General features: G+C 39.7%; 2 protein-coding genes across 5 annotated transcripts in view; one reads left to right on the top strand and one right to left on the bottom strand.

The window, feature by feature from the left end:
* Positions 1-1,906: 1,906 nt before the first annotated feature.
* On the top strand, positions 1,907-7,023 carry CSRP2 (cysteine and glycine rich protein 2). The gene is made up of 5 exons (XM_068400587.1): positions 1,907-2,121; positions 4,062-4,230; positions 5,233-5,365; positions 6,030-6,123; positions 6,742-7,023. The coding sequence occupies exons 1-5, from the start codon at positions 2,010-2,012 to the stop codon at positions 6,816-6,818; spliced, it is 585 nt and encodes a 194-aa protein (XP_068256688.1). The 5' UTR covers positions 1,907-2,009; the 3' UTR covers positions 6,819-7,023.
* Positions 7,024-11,206: 4,183 nt separating this feature from the next.
* ZDHHC17 (zinc finger DHHC-type palmitoyltransferase 17) overlaps positions 11,207-27,939 on the bottom strand; it is an 82,472-nt gene continuing 65,739 nt past the window's right edge. For 2 of the 4 annotated variants that reach the window (XM_068400583.1, XM_068400586.1), the window contains 7 exons: positions 27,603-27,727; positions 24,179-24,241; positions 22,880-22,973; positions 18,925-19,008; positions 18,375-18,532; positions 16,126-16,220; positions 11,207-14,265 (listed from right to left, as the gene is read on the bottom strand). In XM_068400583.1, coding sequence (XP_068256684.1) covers positions 14,127-14,265; positions 16,126-16,220; positions 18,375-18,532; positions 18,925-19,008; positions 22,880-22,973; positions 24,179-24,241; positions 27,603-27,727 — 758 coding nt within the window. In that variant the 3' untranslated portion in view covers positions 11,207-14,126. The remainder of the gene's footprint in view (positions 14,266-16,125; positions 16,221-18,374; positions 18,533-18,924; positions 19,009-22,879; positions 22,974-24,178; positions 24,242-27,602; positions 27,728-27,939) is intronic. The other 2 variants (XR_011048181.1, XM_068400585.1) reach the window with 2 other exon arrangements.

Below are 27,939 nucleotides of genomic sequence, written 5' to 3'. Positions count from 1 at the left end.
AACCTTCCCTGCATCCCTAAAACTGCCGCTCTGGCAGCTTGGGCAGTAGTCTTGTTCTAGCAGTACTAGCAAGATGGGTCACTTAATTCAGGCTTAGCCAAAACTGCTGCTCTGAGATGGGATTTTGTGAGTCCGCTCTAGCTTGGCTGGGGAGCATGCGGCAGCAGCGGGGCACTCGTGAGACCCCTCACTGCACCAAGTGAGGGGTGAGAACCCCTTAAAGCAAGGGGACCTTGAAGCAAAGTGCTCCTCTCCAGCTCCCTGTGTCATGGTGGTGCTTCCAGTTCTTCTCTGTTGGCCAGGGGGACAACTGGAGATTGGTAGTCCTCTGCTTCTGGCTCAGAGGGATGAGTGGCAAAGCTGACTGAAGGCAGCAGGCCACAGGCGTGTGGGGATGCTGTCGTGTGGCTCTTCTCCCTGTCTGGCCAACATAGGAGAGCTTCTAAGGGTCACTGCAGGTGAGTTGTGCTGAGAGAAGTCAGAAGCTCCTGACAAATTCCTTCCTTCCCTCCCTGAGAGCTGACCTGTACTGCAGTGCTGCTGTGGGGAGCCTTCTGGGAGGGAATGGTGGGGTAGGGTGGCAGGAGGCACCCTCTGGGCTTCCAGGTGGGCAAACCCATGGTCCTTGCGCAGAAACCCTGTCTGAAACAAGGGTCAGTAAGGAGCAGAGGGGGTGACGAGGCCTGAGCAGCTCCTCTGGGTTGGACTCACTGAATGGATAACCCTCTCTCTGGCTGCTGTTGGCCTCTGTGCTTATGAGAGATGGTCCTCTGGTGGTGAGCTGCAGGGGAGCAAAACAGCATTAACAAACGGTTGCGAGTCAAGGGCAGTTCAGCGATGACTGGGAGATGAGCCTTCAACACACACCCCTACGTTAGCTCTTGGTGGAGGCAGAAGGAGGAAAGCCCCAGAAAAGCCAAAAGTGGCAGGCAGTGCTCTGCTTTGGTGCTTTAACCCAGGATGGTTAATGGGAGGAGCAGGAGGAGCTCCCTGTCGAGCTGGGTGGGAGCTGGTGGTGGTGATGGCATGAGAGCAGGGGAGCTTGGGAGGGGGCAGCTCAGCTTGAGATGGGACAGTTGCTGCTTCTGGCTTAATGTAGGAGGCTGTTCCCAAGGCTGTAGTTTGACATGGTGGCTGATGGTGCCTGTCCCTCCCCGCTGGCCTTCTGAGTGTCCATTGCAAGTAATGCATGAGAGGGAGTTTTACTTTTATTTTAAAGCAGCTGCGGCCCCTTGAGCAGTTTGGTTTGGTTCATATACCTGTCTGGTAAAGGCGCAGTTCTTGTAGTAGCATTGGAGCCTCTGGGAAATAATCCCTATTAAACTTCTTTGATGTGCAGGCATGATCTCAAAGGAGTTCAGAATGTCCCCACAGCCCTAATAAGCGGTTCTCTGGTGGGGTGAACTTTGGCTTGTACTGTGTCCCAAATGATAGGCCCTGCAGTAGAACAAAACCCTGTTGTTGGCACAATTGGTTTGCTTCCACCAGACGAGAGGCCCAGCGTTAATGAAGCGTAGAAACCGAAATTATATCCATCTGGGGGTGCGTTTGCTCAAGATACAGTAAAGCCTTTGTGCGTGAAACTGTAATTTGTGCATATCCAATTTATGTAACTGTCAAAACCCTGGGCAGGGTCGGGAGGACACGTCTCGTGAAGACTGTCTCTCTGTTTTTCTTGCTGTTCAGCAGCAGCCTCTGTTCCCCTTGCCAGTCCATCTGCTTTTACAAATAGCCGTAGAGAGCCCGTCTAAGCCTTTAAGTCAAGTCTGGTGTTGGATCTGAACGGCCAAGAAGTTGATGTGATCCCAAAAACTTCTGACGTCGTGGAAGGTCATGTTTTTAAAGAGCTGGCGAAATCACAGGATTGTGCTCTGACATACGAACTTCACAGACCTGGTTTAAAGGAGCCTGTAACCCCAACTGTCCTCGAGCCGGGGCGGTGGAGGGCTCCATGGTTAACAAACCTCTCCCCTTCTCCCCTCCGGCCTGGCTGGGCGTGCAGAGTCACCATGCCGAACTGGGGAGGTGGCAACAAATGCGGCGCCTGTGGCCGCACCGTCTACCACGCTGAGGAGGTGCAGTGCGATGGGAGGAGCTTCCACCGGTGCTGCTTCCTCTGCAGTAAGTATTCCCCTCCCACTCCCCGGCAAAACCTCTCCTGGTATAGCTGGGGGGTCACAACAGCAAGGTACTGGTCCACAGGAGATGTCTTGGGCTCAGCTGGCACCCATGATGCACAGGGGATGGCAGCGGCCAGAGATGGCTTTGTCCACCACATGTTGGGCTTGACTCCTGAGTCCCTGTGTGCTTCCTGGGCCTGGTGGTGCCAAAGGGAGAGCTTGTCTCCTGAAGAGATGTCCTACCTGTCCAGCGTGGGATGGATGGGATGGACCTCCGAAAGCAGGGCACGTCAGGCTTTTCTCCTGTTTGCCCCCCTCCTAGCCTTCTCCTCAGGAGTCTAAGGGGTCTGTAGGATGGAAACCTGGCTTAAGTGTTGCTTATGCAGAGGAGAAAGCCCGGTGGCAGAGCCCCGTTTGCACTGATCTGAGCTCAGCTGGACTTCTCCCAGTGGTCCTAGGGCTGGCAGCAAAGTCCTGCCCTGAAGTCCCACGCAGACCGGGACACCAGCGTGCCTGAGCACAGCCGAGTTGCCGATGCTTTAGCACAGCCAAAAGCCTAAACTTTCTTGGCACGGGAGCCTGTGGTTTATTTCAGATGAAAGGAGTCCAAAGCATTATTTTCCAGTCCAACCAGCAAGCCCAGCGAGGCATTGAAAATCGCTTTCTCTGCTAAAAAGACCTCTGCTTAGATGAAGGGAACAAAGGGTCGCTGTGAATCGGAGGCTCCTACTTTGCAAACAAACAGCCTGTCTGTCTAAATCGGAGAATTTTACCATATTACAAACCTGAGGTATTGGTTTGTCCTGCTCGCTGGTGTTTAATACCTACGGGCAGAGCTGGGCTTTAGCCCTCTCCATCTGAGCTGCAGTTACCACTGGCCCTCTCATGCTGCAGACTAACAGCAAACTAGTTTAACGTCAGCACGTCGTGCTGGCATGTGAGGCTCGGCGCACCTACGCTCCTTTCCCTTAGCTCTACATCAGTCACAAGAAAAGATTAGATGTCTCGGCTGCCTCATTTTCAGCCTTTTATGGGAGTTTCTATTAAAAGAAACCTGGAACTTACAGTCAAACAATGGCTCTAGTGTGTCTGAGTATTTGCTTTTCCTTAGTGCATAGTTCTGTTGGGGTTAAAGTCTGCAGACTTAACAAACATGCATTAGTTGCTTTAGTTATTGGATATTTATGTCCTATAAAAAGAACCTCGGAGCTAATGAATGCCATAAGCAAAGGTCACCCTGTATTTTGAAGACCTTAACATTATTTTTAAACAAAAAATTCATAAGGCTTTTTTTTTCCTCCCCAAATTCTTTATTACGGGCATAATGCTGTTGCAGACGGAAAGATCGTGCCGGGTGGGATACAAAAGAAGGTTTAAGAAGGAAGTAGTTCTGCCTTCTACTGTAACCTTGAGCAGAGTGCTTGCATTGTGCTGCAGGACAATGTAGGAATGCCAGAACAGCACGGCCCCTCCGGTGACAGCTGCGAAACAGTCCCAGCTCTGCCCCGAAACAGTACTGAGACAGAGAAAAAACCTGGCAGGTTTTTTTAACCAGCCCCACCCTGGCCAAAAGGGCAGGGGCAGGGGCTCTTCTGCACTCATAGGCTTTTGCTTCATGCTGTATGGCATCTGTCAAGGGAAACTGCTGACTGCACTGTCTGGGTTTCTGAGCAGCCTCATTCATCAAACCACAGCAAGTTTCCAGGCTTTAAATGTCACAGTCATGAAGAAGTGGGAGGGAATAGAGCCCTTTGTAGGGTTAAGCATAATTCACTAATTGAAACGATGACCTGCCCCCTCTAATCTCTGGTGGTCCAACGGCATAATAGGAAGAATTGTGGACAAGGAAACCCATAACATCACTTCTCACTTGATTTTTGGCTTACTAAATGTGCTGATGGAAGTGGTCCCTTAAGGCAATTTAACTTTTTTTCCCTACAGTGGTCTGCCGGAAAAACTTGGACAGCACAACTGTAGCGATTCATGACGCTGAAGTGTACTGCAAATCTTGCTATGGAAAAAAGTATGGCCCGAAAGGTTATGGGTATGGCCAAGGGGCAGGCACGCTGAACATGGACAGGGGGGAGAGACTAGGCATCAAGCCTGAGAGGTGAGTGGGCTGAGTTGGGGGGGTGTGCGACCCTTGTCCTCCAGCACTGTCTTCAGAGGAGTCCCTCAGGCTGGATTTTGTTTAGTTCATGGTGTCTGGAACAGAAATGCTGCAAAATACCCCAGTATAACCAAGTGCAGGGCATTTACTCTGCAGGGCCCAAAGCTTCCACTGGTGACTACTTGACTAGGCACCATGCGGGCAGAAGTTAGTGCTGGTGAAGATGCACTAACCCTATGCACGAGCCATAGGGGACTGGATTACGGAGCTGCTGATGGCTCTGCACAAGCCCGCAGAGGTGACTGTGGGTCTTGAGTCGCTCTCCTAAATAAGCTGCAAATGCAAATGTTCAACAGGTTCCATCAGGGATGGATTCAGAGAGCTGAGAATCTGGGGCTACAAGAAGAATGAATCTTTAACCGGCAAATGAAGAACCATTTGTGCTTAATTATAGCCAAAACCAAAAGGCTTATTAAATAGTAAACATTCCTAGTCTGATTAAGTTCTTGCTGTAAAGCAAAGCTTGTGGAAAGAAGCTGAGATATGCCTCACAACTTGCTTCATGCAAGTTCCCAAATTATTGCTTGACGTTTTTATGATGTATGCCCTCCAGCCAGGTTCAGTGATCAGTTCAGGTTCCAGATTATGATCAGTGGACAGGAATTGAACAGGATTATTTGTAGTTTACTATCTCATAAATCCATGTCCTGATACAGAACTCGGCACTTCTAGAGAAGTGAAAAGGTGAAAGCTCCTCAGAAAACTAGCTTTTACAGTAGCTTCTTCTATCCTTTGAAGCACAGCCTTTCTCTTCTTGTTGTTTTGTTTTTTTTTTTTTTCCCTACTGAGTGTAATCAGCCTGGCTGGTAACTTACTTCTCCAGTTTTGCAAAAGTACTGTGTTCTGTACTGTGTGTTGGATGCTGCTCTCTTAGTGTTGTTAAGAGGAGCAAGAGATCATTCAGTAAAAGAGTAAAGATAACACATGTCCTGTTTCTTTCAGCATGCCCTCTCCCCACCGACCCACAACAAGTCCAAACACTTCAAAGTTTGCTCAGAAGTTCAGCGGGGCAGAGAAATGCTCTAGGTGTGGCGATTCTGTTTATGCAGCAGAGAAAGTAATAGGAGCTGGGAAGGTAAGGAACCGCGTGTGCCGTTTTGTACCTGCTACGTGGCCTTTAAAGTGAGACGGGTATGTTGTGTGGGTTCCAGTAGGGAACCAACTGCAGGGCAGAGTTACCTTAAAAATACATTTCTTAGCATTGGAAATAGTCAAATCAATTTTGTTAAACAAAAAGCACTTGAAATGCAGGGTGATGAGTGCTCACCTTGGATTTCGGAGGTGAAGCTTCAATACCGTCTCGGGCCAGAGGCTTGAAGCAGACTACAGGAGTGCTCTGCCCCTAGCAGAGGGAACAGTGTTGTGGTGTGCAGCTTGTAACGCAGGCTGAATGTTTTGGTAGAAAAGGGGATGTTCTCCAAAAATACCATGTAAAACTGTGTCAGCCTGCCAGCTGTCCGACTCACTACGGAGAGGCAAGATCTGCTCTGAACTGATTAGAGCAAGCCCAAACCTTTCAAAATGCTGCCCTGAGCAGGATGCTATGTGGAATCCAGGGCTTTGGGCCACTCACAGAAATGCAGACGGTCTTGTCTGCTACTGGTGCACTTGAACTGGTTTTTATTGCACCAGTCATCTATAAACAATACTGATGCAGGCTTCTTCAGTAAATGCATTTTTCACAACTCAGGCATTCTGTGTATTTAAACTATCTTGCTGTTTTTTTTTTTTTTCCCTAGCCGTGGCACAAAAACTGCTTCCGATGCGCCAAGTGTGGAAAAAGCCTAGAATCTACAACCCTAACTGAAAAAGAGGGAGAAATCTATTGTAAAGGTGAGGAGAGAGACAAAGATCATTTGTTTATGGTTCAAGCTAATGTGTTACAAGGACAGATGCTGAATTTATTCCTGGTATAAAAAACTTCCAGGCTTCTGTCAAGATGGAAGTGCTCTATAAGCCATAGGAATAGAGCTGAGAAATGAAATAGATATTACTGAAGCTGCTGATGTAGCTTACATCTGCATCAAGCAAAACATTACATACTGAGTACTGTAGCAGAAGCCTGTGTGCTCTTCCTAGGTCAGAGAGCAGATCAGGGTAAGAAAACAAGCAGGCCAGCATCCTGCCATGCCTTCTTCCGTGGTATCATGGATATAAACTTGATCCACACAGTGGTTTGATGACAGTGCATGTCTTAACAGATATCTAGCTGCAGAACCGATGCATGAATTGCTTTCACAGAGCAGGCTGGGAGCTACACTGACCGAACAGCCACGGCTGTTGAGTTCAGTCACAGCAGTTACACAGCTTAACAAAATGTTTTTAAGCGTTGCTTCTGATTGAGATGTTCTGGTGACTAACGGGGAGCGGCTGAGGAGCTTAGCCGAGACAGTGCTGTTCTTCATTGACAAGCCAGAAGCCTCAGCTACTATGTGTTCATCTTTCTTGCAGGTTGTTACGCGAAGAACTTTGGCCCCAAGGGATTTGGGTACGGGCAGGGAGCGGGCGCCCTCGTTCATGCCCAGTGAGGGGGCATGGCTCAAAACCCCTTACGGCTCTGCTGAGATCCTGCTACAAGAAAGAAGAGGGTTCCTTAAATGTTACTAACTACTGTGAAACAAATACTATTTACTGTAGTGCTTGGGCCATACATTCAGCAGATGAAATTTTTTTTTTTTAAAAAAAGCACTGCTTTTTTCCTTGCTTTGTGTATCACACTGTAACACTTTCAATACTATCGATTCAATAAAGCTTTGCTTGTTTATATATCCTAAACCCAAGTGTTACATGCTTTGTCAGCAATAAAAAGATAAGTAAGGGGAGTGTTGTTTGGGTACTTCAGGTGTGCAGGGGTGGAGATATGATGGTAGACTTGGTGCAGACCTTCACTGAAAGACCTACATGACTGAAAGGTGGACATACATGGCACTGGTCATGGCCTTCAGAGGTGAGTGACTGTCCTCCAGTATCACACCACTATATGCACGTGCAAGGCAACTAGCATTTTGCTGCACAGAAGTAGTAAATCTTAATCTACCGCTCTGTGCAGTGACACAGCTCTGAAAATCATAGATTATAAGTGTGTGCCTAAATGACTGGCTGTCTCTGCCATAGAGTCTCTAGTGAATGGAAAACAAACCTTTTTCACCATAACATTTTGTGGGATTGCACCTGCTTTGGTATTGAGGTGTTTGTTATTACACAGAGGCCTTCCTGTGCAGAAGGAGTACTCCATCAAGCCAGCTGCAGATTAATATCATCCCTACTCAGCAGTTGACCAAGCTCTGGACTATCACATCAAACTCAGGATTAAGAACAGCTTTTGATGTTTTTGTGGTAGTGCTAGGACCCTTAGTTCCCAAAGATGGTGGAGGGTTTCAGCCTCTTGAGGACAGCATCTGACAAAGGTAGCTGCCAAGCAAAAACAGAGCAGAATAAAATTGTGCCTTTAAATGCTGTAGTAGAAAACATGACTTGAACTCAAGTTGATGGGCAAGGAGTAAGAGCAATTAAACTCATCAAATGCAGTGTAGATCTACTCCATGCAAACACACCAGTTGGGTGAAAGCCATAATAGTTGGGGGCCTTGACTCTGCTAACGTAGCTCTTTTTATTAGCAGCAGTTCCTAAAGGTCTATGATGAGGAGACAATTACTTTTGCCTTAGATAGATCATGAATGGAAAGCTCACAGAAGAGCTTGGCTCCCACCAGGAGCCTGCGAGGCCTGAGCTGATTGATAGCACCTGAAATTGCACTTCTTGTAAAGCACATGGGAGTCATCTCCTCAACAGAAGACGCAGGACCAGCCCACCACAAAGGCCTTGTGTGAGAATGAGGTACTTTTAAGCCTAAAACTGTGATGCAAAAATCACCCAGTTTGCAGCAAGCTGCCCTATTTTTATGCAAGTAAGCAGCATTTAGTATGAGCAGCTTTGCAATTTTTATTATTTGTTTTTTTTTTTTTAAATCAGTTCTAGGTTTTTTTGAGCACCTGAAGCAGACCTTCACTGGTGTGCTTAGGCTCCTCTGCCAAGCTCCTCTTGCCAAGCTTATGGCTTGTTCTTGCCTTCAGACACATGAGATCTGGGCATTGACACCTCCTAAAAGCACGAACTGTACCTCAGGGTACGCCTGAGCTCCAGCAGGTACCAGATGGTTGTAGGAGTGTCTGTCCATCCTTTCCAGTGAAGGGCATGCTATTGCACAGCAAGGGCTTCACTAGAGGCCGACCATGGCTGTGGGCAGGCACGAGCTCCGTCCCAGTGGCTACAAACCCACGTGGTGTTCTGGGGTGGAGGAAGGAAGTTCAGTTTTGACTCTCATCGTGCCCAACAGAAGTTAGTTAAAGAAAAGATGATACTTGAAATTCTGATTTGGGAAGCAGGCTGATACCTCTGGGGGAAAAAAAATCCTTCATGGAGTGAATTCATGGAGACACATTCAAGACTGGGAATGCTACAACAAAATAGTAAGCAAGTGCGTCAGCACAGAGTTTCAAGCACCATCTACAACTACGGTCTGAGGTAGTGAAGCAGTGCAAGCCAAAAACTTATTAGAAAAATACGTCCTAGTCAAAATAATACACAAAGAGCATTTTGTCCGGGTTACAAAGCAACAATGTGGATATGAGGAAGAACAGAGAGCCGGCTCAAAATGTGAGCCAAGAGCTTGTACAGTTCACAGAGAGGGAAGGATTACAACTGAAAAAGACAAGAGTAAGGTAGAAGCAGCAAGTATTTGAGGTGGGAGTAAGGCAGCAAGCAACAGCGCAGCCCAGAAACCTGGGCAGAAACCTTTGGTCCTGCTACTCATACTGATGATCCTAATACTTTTCTAAAAAAAAAAAAATAAAGTACTTTTCTCCTTTGCCATCTTGACACTTGTGCAGGAAGGGTTGATCCTCTCCAACTCTTCCAACCTGAGCAAGGACAGCTCAAACTTAGAAGCGGTATCCAGGCCCCAGCATCCGAGGCCAGGAAAGCAGTGACAATATCCCCTTTCCATAGCCTTGTTACCTGATGGAAGTGCTTTCTCATCTCAGGAACAGCATTATAACATGCTGAGTGGCACTGTTTGATAGACAGAAACCAAAATAATGCTCTTGACATGCTACTGAGCAGATGAAACCGCTCCCCGTTAGTTGATGTAGCTACTGTAGCGGATCTAGACGTGTCACATTAGCAGAGTTGGTAGGTGCGATCTATGCTGACAAAAACGGGCATCTAACACATTGTTCATTTACCTATTAGAGCTTTCGATTCTTAGAAAAATGAACTGTAGAAGTGATCGGAAGTGATTGAAACAGATAAAAATCAAGGGCTTTCCTTTCATTTCCTGGAGGGAGTCATAGTGGTAACTCACAGCTCCATACTGCTCTACAACCCAACTTACTTAATGGCAGAAACACAAAGACATGAAGGAAAAAAAAGAAAAGTTGTAGCCATAAAGACAATATACCTGTCAAGAGAAATGAGTACCCTACACTGAAGTGCTTTCACTTGGTCACTGTCAACTTTTCAGCTGCAGCAAAGCACTGATGAATAAACGCTCAGCCCAGGCTGGAGTAATGCTTTGAGTTAGTCTCAGTTTGGAGCCCTAATTTTAGGAGAGATTGGTTCTCAAAAGTACTTTGACTTCATGATCTGGAGATCTTAAGTAATATGTAGGATTGGAGGCAATGTGAATATGGCACTAAGTTTATAAGATACAGCACAAAGTTTATAAGATACCGTAAATAAATTCAACCTGGAATTAGTAAGTACAATTTTTACTGATCTTCATTCAGTAGCCTAAGGTGGATAAAATCCAAATGCAACTGTTTGCAAGCAAACATTGCTTTCATAGCAAAACATCTGATTTTACTTAAAGGCAGCTCATGGGCAGTGCGAGGGAGCGAACTGTAATCAAGCCATAATGAGAGTGCAGAGGGCAGGCTTCTTCCCAAATAAAACAAACCCAGTAACCACCTTTCAAATCATCAGGAGCCCACCCATACCTCCCAAGAGCAGCAACTGTTCTGATGGAGCCCAGCAAATCTCTGATGGAGATCTTCTGCATGGAATGTCTCTTTTACAAAAGAAAGTACTTTCCTTGATCTTTACCAGACAAGGCAAAGGGTGGTCAGTAGAGGCGAGCTTGGGCCCAGACTCACCAGAACCATTGCTTGGGGAAGGAGAGAACAGCAGCAACAATTCTCAATCAATGTCAATATTGAAGCCACACCCAGCAGAAAACAGAGAGACCTTTTTTCTCCCCCTTAGGTGAGCTCTGAAGTCCTAGCCTTATACTTTAACACATATTGATGGCTATAAATATCCTCATTTAATTCCAGCTTGGATGGTTACCTTGTTTCTACTCAAAATCTAACCCTTAGCATGGACCAGAAGAGGCAAGGTATTCTGTCTCCTGCAAGTGCCACCTAGAAGCACACATGTCGGTCATACCTAGTAGCCCTATGTGGATCTCTTGTTTACCCTTGGAATACCTCAAATGTCATTAAGTATGTACATTTGAACAGCCGAAACATTCCCTAGAAGGAATTCTCCCTTAAGAAATGTTACCTTGCCAGCATGATGTGCTCAAAAGAAAGGAGTATCTAATTAATGAATGGTAATTATAATTGGCAGCACAAAGGTGTACTTTACCAAAACCCAGTGTAGTACTTCACAGGATTTCACATCAGCACAGAACTGGGTGCACGCTATCTTTAGGACACCTGTAAATCTTTCTGGGAAGACTTTACTAAAATAAGATGCAAGACAACATCTATTTTCTCGTGGTACAGCTTCTGAAATTGGACAGAAACAACACTGTGTGAAATCACATCCCCAGTCAAGACAAACACTGCATCTAAGAGTCAATATTTATTTGATTAATAACTTACAAAATTTAACAGATTTAATTTATGTAAGGAGAGCTAAGTTATTAAACATTTTACAGAATTTTTTGTTCACAATGTAATACATCAAGATTTCGACAGTATTAAAATAATACTTGGCACAGTTATAAATAAAGAATATACAAAAAAATCCATAGCTTAAAATGTAGTGATGCTGTTTTACACATTAATTGAAAAAAAAAGTCTGGTGGACATCAAAGAATACAGAAACCTGCAAAGAAACAGCACATGTTTAGGGCCAAGACAAAATTCCCATTTATTCTACCTATGTCAGATTAAGTTGGTCTGATCTGCTGTTGGTCTGGATCAGCTTTGTTAACTTTCAGAAGCAACGCAGTTTTGGTTCAACAAGTGAACTTGACAGAAAAATGCTGCATAGTTGGCTCCCCCCTGCTTGATTTTATGATTTCACATCAAACGATCAGTGTGACTCAAGACAAGTTACATTTTGCACTGGAAACTTCATACATCCCAAATCCATATATGCAAGTTAATTTTCACAACTACCTACTATTGCTCAAATTCTGCAGGTCTCAACAAAACTGTCACCAGAGAGCTATTAACAAGTAAATAGTGCAGAACTCACTACGTACTACCAAAGATCACCTCTTCTTTTGCAAACACTTTTGACATGGACTGCATGACACAATTCATGGCAATTAATGCTCCTGGGCAACTAAAACCAAAACTTCTATCACGTACTGAACTGCTCTTCTGGTGCTAGGCGATATTTAATAAAGTGGATTGAAGTTCTTCAAGTCAACTGACCCCCAACAGAAATGTGAAAAAAGAAATATGAACAAATATGCAGAACATTACTGGTGATTAAAATAAACATTGTAAAGTCTTCATGCTTTTTTCTGATCAGAAAAAAATATGAATAACTGATATCAACTGTTTTCACTGAAATAGAACGTGTCTTCGTTAGGATTACAAATTTTGTCCGACAAAAATTGCAAAAGCTTCTTGCCACCCCTACGCCCAAACCTCTCCCATTAAAACTGTCCAAGACGACATTGATTTTTCCAGTATTAAACATTCAAGTACTGTAATGCTGCACTTCTGTAAATCCTGATATCTGGTACTTGCAAACGAAGTGTGTGTCTTGAGATCAATGAACAACTACAGAAAAAAATGTTTACTTGCAAATACTGAACATCAACTATTTACAGTTTCACTGCTCCTCTTACTAAGGCAAGGGCCGGGAATACCACTAGATTGCTTTATTACCTGTAATCTGCATATTACAGAAAATGCTAATTTTGCCAAGCATCAAACATGCAGTGAATTTGCAGGGCATAATGCCTATTAACAGCAATATTGAACATCACTAAAAGCTCATTAGGCATCTTCCTACACTTTTTTTGGTTGAATAAAATGAAAATGAGCAGCTTTAAATACACTAAACACACACTCACAGAGAGAAAACTGCTTGATAAATTATTTATATACAGATACACATTCTTTACACTGGTCTCAGACGCCTGCTTTCAGGTCCCTCCCCAAACTCCCCTCACAGGTTTCTCGAACCACTGGGTTGCTACAGCACTTCGAAGAGAACTAACCTGATTCTCAGTCTCTCTGTAAACAATAGTTAAGGAAGCAGTGAACAATTCACTATGAGTATATGAAAACACCATAACAAAAATCAGTGCATCACATTCAAGAAAAGCCCCTTTGGAATGCTATTTCAGATCATTCCTTACCTTCCAAACATATCTGTAGCATGAGAACTTAAAAAAAGAAATTAAGGGTGATTTCCAGGTGCCAATACACCATCTTCTTCAGAACATTGCGTTACATTTTCTGTGTGCGTGTGCTATTTATGGGGATGATTTTTTTTTTAAGTTTGGTTTCCATTATTTTACATCCGAACAAAATAAGCATGTCAGACAACTTTGGGTTCTTCTTCTGCAGTTGGATTCAATTTAAAACTATCTTGTCTTTTTATAATTGAGATTTTTGCTTTCACATCTGTGGTTTCCCCCATGCAACTTCTCTTCCAACACGTCTCCAATTACGCTACACTGTACTGTACAAGGACCAAACCTAATATTGAAACATTGCTACTTTGTAAGTTGCTTATACAATTGTTTCAAAAATGATGATATTTTTCTACTTTTTTCCTGAACATTATATGCTCTGTAATCTAGTTTTACAGGTGTATCATGCATTTAAGCAGGGCTGTAACTTTGACAGAAGAGCTTTCCTTATTTGCGCAATTGTTTATTTCAGGCTATATAATCTCTGAACAGGGTTATTACAAGTATTTAGTTGTACCACTAGCTGGTGGCAAAAACAATCACCAAAAAATGTGGGCAACGTATTTTTTCTCAACATTATCTGATGTGCCCTACTGCTATAACTTAACACGTTACAGGGGATTCCCACCACATGATGTTTGTAACAGTATTGAAAAGCACATTTTTCAATGCACGTAATATTACAGAAAATCTGTATTAAAAATCACATTACAGGAACTACAACATAGCGATCAGTGAACTCTGCATCATGAAATTTAGTTCTATATTCTAGGTTCTTGTTTCAGTGGAATTATTCATATTGGGAAATAAATTTTTCTGCTCAGCACAACGTAACTACTTATGTCAATACTTCCATAATCTCATGCTCCATTGTGAAAGACCTTAAATAAAAAACCCAACAACAAATACTGTGAATATGCTGTCGTGAATAATTCTCATGTTAAGAACTGTTAAAATCCCTTTTTGATCTTCCTCCTCTTCCTTATCAGGTTTGGCAGTTTATTCTGTCCATTTTTACTTTTGTTAATAAAATTCTGATGAAGAGAAGGTACCTTAAGATTCATCATCAGCCCTACACATAGCATGCTACTCTTCAAGGGATGCGGATTCGAGAGAGAGAGAAAATTTTTCAGGCACCACTCAGATAAGATATGCTCACAGGATGAAGGTGGTGCTACACTAGCTGGTAGCCTGATCCTGAAGTTTGGTCATATTCTATTGTGTACTGCCTTGTCCAGTCCACAATAACAGGCCGAAAAAGACCACAGCATCTGAATTCAAAGAAGTCTATAATGTTCCTTATACATCCATGGCTAAAACCAAAACAAAAACACGTTAGTAAGCAATATCATAGCTCATCTAACAAAGTACATTTTTTGTCTACCTACGAATTCGATTCTTCACCCTTTAAATTCCTAACTGTAGAAAACCAATTCAGTTAAGAATTATCTTAGTGCTTGCTGACGAGTGCGTTCTGAAATAAGTAGTCTCCAGACCCGTGAATGTTTGATCCTTGGACACACCCAAGATACTTACTTTCTTCCACTATCTACCAAATGTAACATTATTTGCAGTGCACCATCATGTAGCGTAGCACGGATCCCTTTCTAAGAGGAAAGTTGGATGGTACAGATGGATGCAAGACAAAACAGTATGAAGTGAATGTCTTCCTAGAGTAATTTCCATTTTTATTAATATATATTTCTGTCGTACATACTGGTTCACCAGCTGCAGGTCTAAGATCAATAAAGTTCCTAGGCAATACAAAATTAAGAAAGCATTTTCTGAATTAAATGAACTATTCAAGTGCTTTCTGCTGCTGAATCAATTAATTGTCAAATATTTAAGATACCTACACCAAAATTCCAACATGTTGGGTTTTTTTAACTTAATTACACATGGGCTGAATAGATCACAGTTTTCTGGAAGAGAAGCTCGTGTTATGATATATGCAAGAACAGGCCTAAGCAACAAGGAGATGACAACTACTTGATGTCAATGCTTCATCTGACAGGTGATGCCAAGTCAGTTATTTTAGACATCTGTTGCTATTTTCAGGAGTCATTTTTATAATAGCAGCTATTTCAGTGGAAATGGTTTGTGAATGTGACATTAATTTGGGGACAAAACCAGTATTTTTTTCCTATTCTATGCACCGCCCTATGCACTTCAGGCAAAATAATTGTTTTTGTTACAACTCTACTCCGTAGGAAAACTGCAACCATGCAGAGATGCTTGTCTACTTTCCACTAGAAGTTTTGTATGGAAGGATATTAAAACAAGATCACGAAAACTTCTCTTGTAGCACAACATCAAACTGCAACAAGAACCTCTGCTCCTGAAAGAGCAGCAGCTCCCACAGGAGACACAGCTTATGAAGCAGGATGAGACCTGCTTCTGTCCTTTTGCTGCTCCTTTTGTAATGTGCCCTCAACCCACCAATACTCCAGCCTCATGCCTTCATTTATTTCCTGCTTTGGCTCTGTAAACTGCTCCATGGCACCATATTCCCATCTCAGTCCTGTATCATCCCCAAGCCTCTCTCTCAGCTTGCACCCTCATCACTACAGAAACCAGAATCCCAACCTTCCCTTTACATACCGATATCCCAAAGCCCATGTCTCACCCATGCAACACCCACTTCAGTTCCTGGGACATCCTGCTCCCTTCCCCACAAACAGCTTTGCTCATGCTCTTCCTCCTGAGCAGGAAGGAAGTGCTGCCTCTTTCCTCACAGTAAAGAGAGCAAGCGGAGCTAGCGCACAGAGCAAATTCAACAGCACATTAAATATCAATCAGGAGAAAGCGCCTGGTGTGGAAATGAAGATCCAGGTCAACACCGACACCATGCAATAAGCAACTACCTCTGGTTTGGGTATCTGATTTATAAAGGGGATATTTATTTCCCTATAAACTCTACAGCAAAATATGGCCACTGCTGGAAAGCATTATTTTCTGTGTTTATGCATCCCTGCCTAGAGTCACTACAAAACGTTTATTACTTCCTTTAACTGGATAGAATGTGTTACTGTAAAAAAAGTTGACAGATTCAGCATTCCAAGTAGTGAAAATGCTTTAAAAGTATTTAGCTATGTTCTGTTTCAACAAGCTGCACAATTCAAATGTATGCAAGGCTACACAAATAAGAAATATGTTTACACTTTAAAACTTACTTGAATGGGCTTTCAATAGATGTGGTTGTAACTTTAAAGTGCTTGTATCTTCTTGCATTCATTCTTTCATTTGTAGTGATACCTAAGCAAGATATCTGAAGACAGGAAAAAGAGTGAGCAATTTAGCTCATGTAAAAACATGCAAACAAGCCCTGCATGAGCTAGACTGAAAAAGGAGGACCAAATTTACTGGTTTATATTCCTTCTTTTGAAGAAGGAATTTTTGTCTGGGGAAATTATGAGGTCCCAACATAAAACACCATACAGCAGCTGTACCAGGTTGTGCAAAAGGTTTAATTTTGAAAGTGATCAGAAACAAATCATGATCACTGAATAAACTGTGACTTCTTAGTTCATAATAAAAAGATGCCTTTACGATATTGTCAGCTGAAGTGTACTGTAAAAAATAGATTCAGGAGTTACTTTACACAGCATTTGAACCACTTTCTTTGCCTCTTGACATTCTGGTTATAGCTCCAGTAATATATTTTTCCCCATCATAAATTTGTTGCAGTAACATAACTTTTCTTTCCATAAGACAGAAAAAAAAGTGAGGTTTTTGTTGTTGTTGCTTGTGTTTTTTCCTTTTTACAGAATCATTTGGACTAGGGCTGTCATTTCTGTAATGGCTTTCCAATGATGTCAGCCCAAAAGGGTATCTTACATAAAACTGGAGTTTACTGTAATGCAATGTAACTGGAAACAAAAATGTGAGAACACCCTTAGGAGCCTTCTACAACAGGAAGATAAAATCTTGTAGTTCCTAGTGAATCTGCTGCATGTTACAAAACATGCACATTGAGAAAGTTAAGGTTGGGCTGGCTTGTCTCATTTAGATGTACTTGATCTCAAGCATTTTCTTCGCCTCTGTGAAACCCAGTGAAGTTTTATGTCTACATACATAAATGGGCTCTCAATAGCCAACTTTTGAAGTAGGAAGTAAAGGTTTTAAATTATTTTCCTAAGATAGTAGGTAGTGTTTTTACAATAACCCTGGCCAGTTCAATAACAAGGACAAGTCCAAACTTTATGGTGGAGAGAGAGGGGAGAAAAAAAAAAGGCAGCAAGAGTAGCGGCTGTGCAGTTGCAAACCAAAATAAGTAAATTAGAGAATATCTTTATCAATTCCATCATTATGGCAAACACCAAAGAGATTTGTCAAGAACAATCCTAAGTCTTCTATGAGTAAAACTCTTAAGAAATTTAGTAATATGACTGTGTGTTTGGTTTTCATTTTTCCAGGATTAGTGAAGAAGTCAAAGGCTAGAATTATTTTGCTTAATTACACTAATGATACAAAATACTATGAAATGTATTTTTCCAAGTGGCATAATTCAAAAATTCATTTGTACAGAGATCATATTAACAGGAATCCTCAATGGGCAACTTAATGGATCATGATATAACTATGACAGAAGGCTCTCCAGAAAGTCACATGCTTATTCTGCTACACAAGTCTGGTGGGTTAGACTGCTTTGAAAGCCACCTTGAAATACACATAGTTCCTCTGCTTATTTGTCTTGGACAGGAAAGACCTCTAAAAGACTGAATGGCTCTCACTCACACATACAAGATTTTGAAATTGATATATGTTGTAAATGATGAATATTGTAGAGAAAGGAGGACAAAACTTGAATTTCCTGAAAAGTTTTACCTGTGCCTTAGAAGATGATTTTTATTTCCAGGATCTCTGGAAAGATTAAAATGGTAAGTCTCACGGTTCGTTAATGACAAGTCATACTGAAAGATTTTCAAGTCATACTGAAAGGCTTTCAGTATGAGTTGTCTTTCCCTAAAAAGGATAAAGAAAAACTTGGGTTTGGTCAGATTACAGTACAGTAATGTGATCACAAATCACACTGAAGCAGTGTAAGAAATTATTGCATCCCCTTTGAAGTTACCACCCTCTTTCTGCTAATGACATACTGCATTATTCCAAGTTCAACCCACAGATCTTATCCTCTGTTAGTCTTTATTGCCTTTCTTTGGTCTGTTTTGTCTTTTTGTCATTCTGAGAACGGAAAGTGGGAGGCAGGAATTTTAACATCTTGCAAAAAAAAAGCACAAGTGAATGAGAAGTGAATGATGCCTAATATCCAGAGACAACAGATGCCTGCCTCCTCCAGTGTGGCTGAGAGACTGAACACTTGGTCTTGCATAATGAACATTAAAATTTAAATGACAGAACTATTTGATATTCTTATGTTACTCCCAAGACTCAGCATTACCAATGAAGTGCTCTTCCATACCTGATACATCTGACACATGAGTAACACAGCCACCCACATGAAGTGAAAAACACTGTTTAGAAACATCCAAAACATCCACGGAGAACAGGTAGCAATCTGTGTAATATACGTCCAAAATCCATCCTTTGCATAACTTGTCTCACAGTGGAAACCCCAGTCTAGAGAAAAAAAGTGTGTCAAAAACCATACGGAAGATTTAAGTTATGTTTATTGTACATCAGCATAATGCCCACATTAGAATGTATTAAATTAAATAAGGAAATCACAATGTGCCAAAATAGTTTTACTTGCTTTCTCTTCCTTTTCCAACTCCTTGAATACATGACATATGCACATACTTGGCTGTGATGAAGAAAAAAAATCTAGGACAAGAAAACATCATCTTCTAACTTAAAATATCCAATATAGTCAATTATTAATATGCAGTTCAATTCCAGCATAAAAATATCCAAAACTCTGATAAGGCAGAAATCTGTAAAAATCCATACCAGGAGATAAACGAGGTATTTATAAGCAATTAAAAAAAACCCAAAAAACCACATTTACTCACAAGAGATACATCCATAAATCATCCAGCAGATCATGAACAGCAGGAAGAACAGGTATCCCATAAAATAGCGATGGTTCCCTGCTCCTAAAGTTGCACAAGAACAACAGGGATCATATTACTACACTTTCAGAAGAAAGACAACCCTACATCAGAAAGTTTAATTGCTTGCTTAGAAGTACAGCTTATTATTTTATACAGAAACATTACTCTCCAATATTAAGCCAATATAACTTCAAGACAGTTAAATTAGCTGGTTTACTTATGATTTTTTTTTTTACTTCTGAGACAACAAAGCAATGTTTTATTTTCTTCAATTTCTGTCACATTACAGCTGCCATTCACACAAATGCATTTCCTTTGTAACCTCTTTCATGAGTTAATAAAATTATTGATAGACAATATTTAGAACAATGTTGGTGACAGCTGCTGCAGAGCCCTGAACAGCCAGGAATTACACATGAATAAGTATTTTTTAAATTCCATTAAAAAATTGTCAGACCGCAGAGTTCACTCTCTCAAAAGAAACAGAAATATGAATAAATATACAACCTCCCTTTACAATAAGCTAACTCACAACTTAGGTTTAAACCTGCTTGATGAAGCTAGCTAAAAATAAAGTATCTAATAGAACCTGTAAAACAAATACATTTAACTAAACAGACGAGGCCTAACAACCTGGCTAAAATAATGAATGTGATAAAAACTATTCTGCTTAAGACAGAATTTAAATGCAAGAAAATTCAGTTATTAAAAGACTGGTCTATTTTTAACATTAATAGAGTTATAAAGATGCCTTTTATGCAAGTACATCATAATTCTGAAGTACTCAGCCTTCCTTCTGTTTGTAAAATATGTCCACTGTTGCAACCTTCCAAGAGCTCTAGGCTGTAAACTAAACCCACAGAGATGATAATGGGCTACAAAAGATTTGGCTGTCATCATCTACCAGCACAGCATTTACTTCTTCATTATGCCAAATGTTTTGCCTGCTAAAACAAGAGCATCCTCTGGAGGCAGAAAATAATCAAGTGCTTTTAGGAAGCGAACTGAAAGACTATATAAATAAGAGATGAGGAAAAATACACAAACACCACAAGCTAGACTAAACACAAGACACTTCCTTGAAAATCAAACAAGTTCCTTCAGACATAAAATATGTTTTAACATTGCCTTCAATCACATAAGAGCATGTGAGAAATAGTGTTGGGAATGTCCCTAAGGTATCAATTTCATTTGCATACTAAATTTTAGAACTGTTAAGTTTCATAAAAGACATTTTTTAAAAAAACTGAAGTTAAACAGTGACCTAGAGGTTCATCTGAGAGGCACCTGATGAGATGCTCCTTTCAGCAGCATCTTCAGTGATACTGAACCAAATTCTGCTTAACAGGAACACCATCTGTATTTGGTAAAATCATACGTGTAGCATTTAAAACTATAAATGAGACAGGTACAATCTTGGTCACAGTTAAAAAAAAAAACACTTTGGAAAAAGAAAGTGGAGAAACTGCCTTTCTTCTCCACCTGAAATAAGATTGGGCAAAACACAGCACTACTCTCTACAGCTTCACCCTGGGCTGGTAGGAACAGAGTCAGTTATCCTCCCCCAGTTAAAACTATGATGTAAGAATTGTTGCTAATTTCTTTTATATGGTTATGCCTATATTATACATAAGTAATAACACATAATAAAGATAACTGATTTTTTACTGATGGAGTTACATTGCATGATTTAGATGGTTTGTTAATTTCTTAATTTTTCCTAATTTAGGCCCTTAGAGAAGAATTTTTATTGGGGGGGAAAAGTGATCATTATTCTAAACCATAAAATAATTTCTCATATACACAAGACCTACCTTCTGAGTCACTGCTATCAGAAAAATAATTCTATACAATGTCAGCATAACCCATGTGACAGAACGATTTAGGATTTGGTTCTAGCTCCATTCATGCTATTACTTGAAAACTAAATTTCTGTTGCAAGTCTGCAGTTTGTGTTTGAAATGTAGTTGCACGTTTAATAAAATCTGTTGTTTTCATTTTCAAACAACCAACTGTAAAAAACAGAATGCCATTTTGACACTCCGTTAAAAAGATACGTATAATTACCTTTAGAGACTTGCTCACTGTAATTTTAACTAAAATTTTGTGGGTATGATGAAAATAATTTGCCCCAATTGCCAATTTATTTATTTTTCAAATAGTCTGCACTTTTTTGTCAACTTCTTCAGAGTGGTAAAAATATTCTCCTTCAGCCTCTTTATGTGGCAAGTTTTATGCCCAAAGGATTTATTTTACAGTGTCTGTACACACTCTTACAGTATTTCTCAGTCTTTAGTAAAATTCTTAACCTTCTAACACATTCAAAGTAAGACTACATAAAACATTTCCAAATTCCACCTTTCCAGAAAGGCGTGATTCATGCTTCCCTTTTTGGTAAACATACCATGAGTACTGTTTTAAGAATGGATTCTGTTTTGTAATCCTATGCTCAGAGTCCCCATGTACCAATCTGAGAGAAACTGAAAAGCCATATAAGGTCATTTAGACCATCACTCCCTCCAGTTCAGGGCTGTTCCCATCTGTGATTTCTAATGCTTTTTCCCAGCATACTTTCAAGTATTCTTTGTTTTCAAGTATCCTAATGTTTACTTTTACCTCCAGTTATCCCAATCTGTTCAAGACCACTAGTAGGAGGATTCTGCTTTTCCATCACTATTGTTTTTTAAAAAACATTTCCTTCACCTAACTTAATCCCATTACTCACATACTCTCTTAACACACACAAACTAAGGATTTTCCTCCCCCAGTTATTTTTTATGCCTTTTCAGTTACTTATTAAAATACTAGATCTTTCTGTCCCATTGACAAGTACTCCTCAGCATCACTGCAAAACAAGCTGTCACTAAACACTCTCCAAAACCTAAGCCTATGGCCTCATGCCTTTTTTTAATTAAAATTTCTTAGTTCTTCGTTGTAAAACTTCTAAAATACAAATCAAAAGTAACTCAGGTAGAAACATCAGTATGAAATATAATGTAGAAGGGGGTGATATAAGCCCACCTCAATGAGACTTCAATGCCTATTACAATTAAAATGCCAGCATTGACTATTCTACTCTTGATCATAAAACCAAACTACTGTGACTAACCATTATTAGATATATTTGGAAGGACTACAATGAAGCATTTATTTGGTGTCAGATGTCAATGAATCCAGGTCCTAATTCCTCCCCATAATTAAACTTACCTCTGATTGTGTCCTAAAAAAAAAAAAAACAACCTGAAGCAAGCTGCACTCCTTTCCTAGCTGTGACGTTTTCAGTGCTCCCTGCATAATCATGGCTTTCAAATAAGTTTCTCAAAAAATAAAATGGGGAACAGTTGCATATAGAGACTTTATTCCTGTTCTATATCTGTTCCTTTCATCATCACTGGGGACAATAAATGACTGCCTGGGGGGTCAAAAAGAGAATACATCAATAGGAAGCCATTCTGTATATAACTGCTATGATCATTACATTTCTGAATACGTATACTTCCCCATTAAATTAGAAAATTATCAGTAAAGATGAAAATTTTTATCTTACATAATGGATAATAGTCGGTTGTGGAATCAGTACATACCTTTTCTGTGGATAGTAAAAATGCACTTACGCTTTTCATCTTTTAATTACTAGAGTTTATGTTAATAAAAATATATGGAAATAGAATTAGACATAAATCAATTTTGAGGATAACAGACAACACAAATGAGAATAATGCAGAATCAAATGCAGAAAAAAATTAAGCTCAGTATGAAAATGCTTTTCTTTCTACCAAAAGTCCTCAACAGTTTTTCTCAGATTTTGGCAGAAGCCAAGTCACTTTTGCAATGAAACAGGAACAGACAAAGCTTTCAGTAGCTTTTCCCTTCTTATCTATTATGACAATATCATATTTTAACAATTACTCACCTACACAGTTACCCACCCACGGGCAGTGGTGATCAAACTTGGCTATACATCGATTGCATACACCACAGTGTTTGGACCTCACTGGCTTCCGTATCTGTAATGGTTATTAAAATCTGTTTAGAATAGCAAAAAGCTCTGACATGTTTATATAGAGAAATGCCTCAATTTAAATGCAATTTGATTTTTCTATTGTTAACCTCCTAGAGAACTTCAAACTTGATGCTAATTTTTAAAGCAATCTTAGCTATTAAGCTTAATCTGTATACTATTTAATGCAAACATCTATGTATTTTGATTCTAGGATATTTTTTCTTTTCATACAAAGTTCTCCTGTCCCCTGCAGCTATCGAGCTTTGTATAGCAGCCAGTAGCATTTCAGCTTTTTAACAATGAAAGCACAGAACAAGTTTGAGTTCCACTATTCTGTCAGTATCATTCATAAGTGAGCTCTAATGTAAAGTGTTCCAGCTTATTTTCTAAAGACAGGAATATGACTCAATAAATGGAACTCGGTGGAACTTAGAATGCTAAACTACTCCCAATAATTTTTGTTTTGAAATAAATATAAAATGGCAATAAAAGTATTAAGTATTTTGAGATATGTATGTATATACACACATAATTTTTAAGGTACTGCATCTGTACATAATTTTCCAGATTCAATTTTGGGAATATTAACATCCTTTACGTTCTACATAGGTCAGACCATTATAGTGTAACACTGATAACCTTGATAATTTTATATTTACTACTTAACTTTATAGAAAAGAAACACATTACATTTACTATGGTTACTTTTTTTTCCCCTTAAGCAATATTTCCTCTTAAATTTTCTGTGGTGAAACTAAGTATTAACTAGTCCAAGAAAAGTATTTGCTCACAATTTGGCAAGCTTTACAAAAATTAAGATTTTTTTTTTTTCCCCTATTACTGCCAAATCGAGAAATACACTTGATTTTTGAAAAAAATATTTTACTAGAAGCACTACATAATTTTACTGTGAGTTACAGAGGTGGTGGAATGTCACCTGTGATTTTCACAACTTGTTAGGTGTATAACCAACCATCTTGGTAGATATATTGGATACTTGGATTTCGACACAAGCAAGTTATTTCCATAGTGATAAATTTTTTCCTCTTATTGGAAAACGTCGCTTAAATTAAAGATTACAAATAAAACCTTCCCTTGAAATTACATTATTAAGGCCAAAAATGTGTTCAGTATAGGAACATCTAGTTTTGGCCTAGCATGGAAAAAAAAAAAGAAATCAGTGCTGCAACTGATTAAAAAATACACTACCAAGCAGGTACTGCAGAATATACTGAGGTCCAGACTTCCTGTCTCTGCAAGTTCTACTATTGTCTGCAGAAAAAAAAGAAAAAAGAAAAAAAAAGAAATTAGAATTTAGCATATAAACAAATGCTGGCAACTATTGTAATATAGCTGCTTCTCAGATCCAGGGTTGTGAACTCTATTCATTTCAGGTACTTTCTAGACACAGGAACAACTTAAATTCAGCTGAAACTGATTTTAAAACGTTTTTGTTAAACCAATATACACATTTACTTTTAAATTAATTCTAGCTTATACTTATTCCTAGTCTATCTAGGTTTAATTAGAGAAAAGGCAAGCTTAATTTTGATACATCCACACAGTGATTAGCACCAGTCTGACTAACCTGTTGTTAAACCTGTTAAAATTAATGCAGCTGAATTTCCAAACAGGAGCACAAATAAAACTAACTTGCAGGATCAGCCAGTCTAAAAACCAGACTCTCTTTCCAGAGGTTTCCCATCAAAACCTTTAAATCTATATTCACTTCTTTCCTCAGATGTTGAAGCTTCAAAAAAGAAAAGAAATAATGCAAACCAAACCTCCTCCTACAGATAATGCTATACTTATGGTCAAGTGATACACAGAAGTAAGTATCAGTTAAAGCATGCCTATACCTTCACACTAAATGATAGCTTTTTTTATTTTGTACACTCCTTCAGTATCCACTTCATTGTTGGAATAGAAGGAACCTATTATTCCATTAAATGGTTTCCAACAAGTTTTAAAATTCACCAACTGAAATCGTGCCATGTGAGACTTAAATGACATATGCAACACATGGAAAATATCCTGAAAACATCTTTTGCCAGAATAGCCTTCCTTGAACCAGGAGGAATTCGCTCAGCATAAATAGCCAAATGGCAAATAGATTAATCTACTGCTGCCTTTCAAACCACGTGTATCTTATGCATCAACGTGGCTTCTAACTGCAGAAGCAATAGACTAGTCCTTACAACTATTTTCTCATCATAGCAATATAAACATAACTTCCTTAATTAGATGATGGCCACTAAGGTGGATATCTTGACAAAAGCCACAGAAATTTCCCTTCAAAATACTACACCTAGTAACTGGTCAGGAAAAATTTATGGAAATTTTTCCTCAATCTAACCAGTAAGAGCTACAGTCAACAGTCTGGGACCAGGGGTAAATCAGTGTCTTAATGCTTCCCTGATGATCTCAGGTAAATGAGGAACAATCTTTACAGTTTTTCTAACACTTCTTATCTAAGCTCTGAAAGTTGGACTATTTTTTCTCCTCACTCATTGTATTTCCATTTGCTGTTGGCTCAGTATTCTTGTGTCTACCACTGCAACCCTTCAGATCCCCTCTCCAAGCAATCACTGCCATTCACAAGCCCTTCCATGTCCCTCTTGCAGCTTGCCAACTTCAGTGCTCTACATCCCTTTCTCACTCTCTTCTGCCATCCCTCACTGCTCTAACATTTCCCACTACAGGACTTGAAATTAAAGGGCCTCCCTCACAAGAGTAACTTTTGTAAATAAACCAGATGAACAGAAAGCAAAAAACCCAACAAGACATAACTACTGTAATTTCAATGCTGCTAGTGTGGCTTTTGATACCTTGGACAATTTCATAGGATATGTTTTGCAAAATTTCATAAATAGTTCCTCTGACTTCAGTGGGAGTATACGCTACACTACAGACTAACGAAAGGATGCACAAAGGAATGTACATGGTGTGATGCTCAGTGGTGGAGTTCAGTATTGTCCACAGCAAGATCTCAAGGCTCAGGAGAACAGAACCGAACAAGAGCAGATAAACCACTTTTAAATACAACTCTTCTTAGAGCTTACAGCATAGAGAGAACCAGGAGTACTCAAGTTAGAGAAACATTTTTGTGCTTTGTAAACCTTAGGTCTATTTTCTGGGTTTTTGAACTATTCATATTTGTCTGTGAAAACTTGGAATTTTTTATTTATTATTTATTTACTTATTTTAGGAGTGACTTGCATTATTTTGTAACATAGAAGAAAGGACATGACATATCAGAAAAATAAACATCTGAAATTGTTGCTTACTACACATTTCTAAACACACTTAACTTGGTCATCTGGAATTAAAGGAATTTTTTTCGTTGCTTATTCCAAAGCTAAATGCTAACAACATAAAACATTTGGAGACAAACTATGAAAACATGAGAAAGCACTACACTGCACAGAGGTAAGACACATGCCCTGCAGTGGTTTATGCCCCTGATTAATAGATCATTTCACAATTTGGTTAGCTGCAGTGTAAGAAATCCAAAGCATTCATAGCCTGATGCATCTGACTGAAGAAGCTGCATTTTACAATTTGTATCCAGTTCAGCAAGGCTTTTGGAACCACACTTAACTACTTAAGCAAGTAGATCAAATGAATTGCATATTTGTGCAATTTGCTAAATCCAAACCAAAGTGCAGTTGCTGACTCTTCTATTTAATTTAGTCCAGTTGAAGGGCGAGAATTTAGTCTGGAATTTACTTTGGCAATTACAGAAAGGAAATTTGCACAGTAAATCTGCACATTGACTAACATAGCTCAGTAATAACCTATTGGAGAAAGCAGAAATAATTTAAGCTATCGCAAGCATCTTTTTAAAGGCTATTATAATTTCATCCCTACATAAGGCCATAATTCCAGGTGGTCTGATGTCAATCCACACAGGTGTTTTCACAAATGACTGTGAAGTAGAAGCTCAAAACTCACTTTTGGTGGGATGTGAGCTTCTAGGAAACTTAATCAAAACGAAACAAGATGATTCTGCTGCTCGTATAATTGTAGCATATCCGATGCTTAGTATGGCTGCTGAGAACAATGCACTTTAATTAAAAAAATTAGAAACGCTAATAGTAGTGTTATAAAGCCTTAGAAAGATATCATTAGATCATCCATATTTTCTCTAATATTTACACCAAAACAAAAACCCAGCCCAGATTGACAGGGGTTTTAGCCTCAAAAAATTTGTCAGTCTAATACTTTTAGACCCAAAGGTAAGGAAAATTAGAGGTGCTTAAAAGTCTGGAAACTTTTTAGAGAACCAAACTAACTAATGCTTTTCCCATAATGGGTTATTTGTTTCAGTAAGGCAAAACTCTGAAACTTCACATTTTCATTTTTACCCAACTGTTTTTTAAACTTTTTATCTTGAAAATTTAAGTTGCAACTTTTTTTTATTACTCAGAATGACCTAAATGCACCTTTGGACCAGTAGGACTTGAACATATATTCCGAATGTAAAAAAAGAAACTTGGGAGACAAGAACTTTCAACATTTTAGATCTTTTGTTATACAACAATTTATTGAAATTTCATTTACTGAACAGCAAACTACTCTGACCAACTGGTGGCAGGCTGAAGATCAAGTTTGACATATCTAATGGCTTTACCTTTTTCTTTTGTTCTTCCGTGGCTTTGATGATTCCCGGATCAGATTTCCATGATTTTCCAAAATTGTAGAAAAGTGCAACACTATTAGCGAGGAATGGAAGATGTATATAGAAAAAATTGAGATGTATTTGAAGTCAAGGAATCTAAAGTGTAAAATAAAATTCCTCTTGAAAATACCCACTGATAAATCCGAAATAAAATTTTAACAAATTTAATTTTTACGAATGCCTTTGAGTCACTGTCTTCCAAATTAATAAAATTCAGCGCTGCTGTGAGAAACAACTTGGTGTTCAGTATTTGCTATTGCTCAAACTTGAAAACTTACTTTTTAAAACG

The sequence above is a fragment of the Nyctibius grandis genome, chromosome 5, assembly GCF_013368605.1.
Source record: "Nyctibius grandis isolate bNycGra1 chromosome 5, bNycGra1.pri, whole genome shotgun sequence".
NCBI lineage: Eukaryota > Metazoa > Chordata > Aves > Nyctibiiformes > Nyctibiidae > Nyctibius > Nyctibius grandis.
Note: the sequence above shows the minus strand (reverse complement) of the source record. Positions and strands in the feature narration are given on the sequence as shown.

Coding starts and splice junctions, on each gene's coding strand:
- CSRP2 (XM_068400587.1), top strand. CDS start 2,010: ATGCCGAACTGGGGAGGTGGCAACAAATGCGGCGCCTGTGGCCGCACC. Junction 4,231..5,232: donor CTAGGCATCAAGCCTGAGAG/GTGAGTGGGCTG, acceptor TGTTTCTTTCAG/CATGCCCTCTCCCCACCGAC. Junction 6,124..6,741: donor GGGAGAAATCTATTGTAAAG/GTGAGGAGAGAG, acceptor TCTTTCTTGCAG/GTTGTTACGCGAAGAACTTT.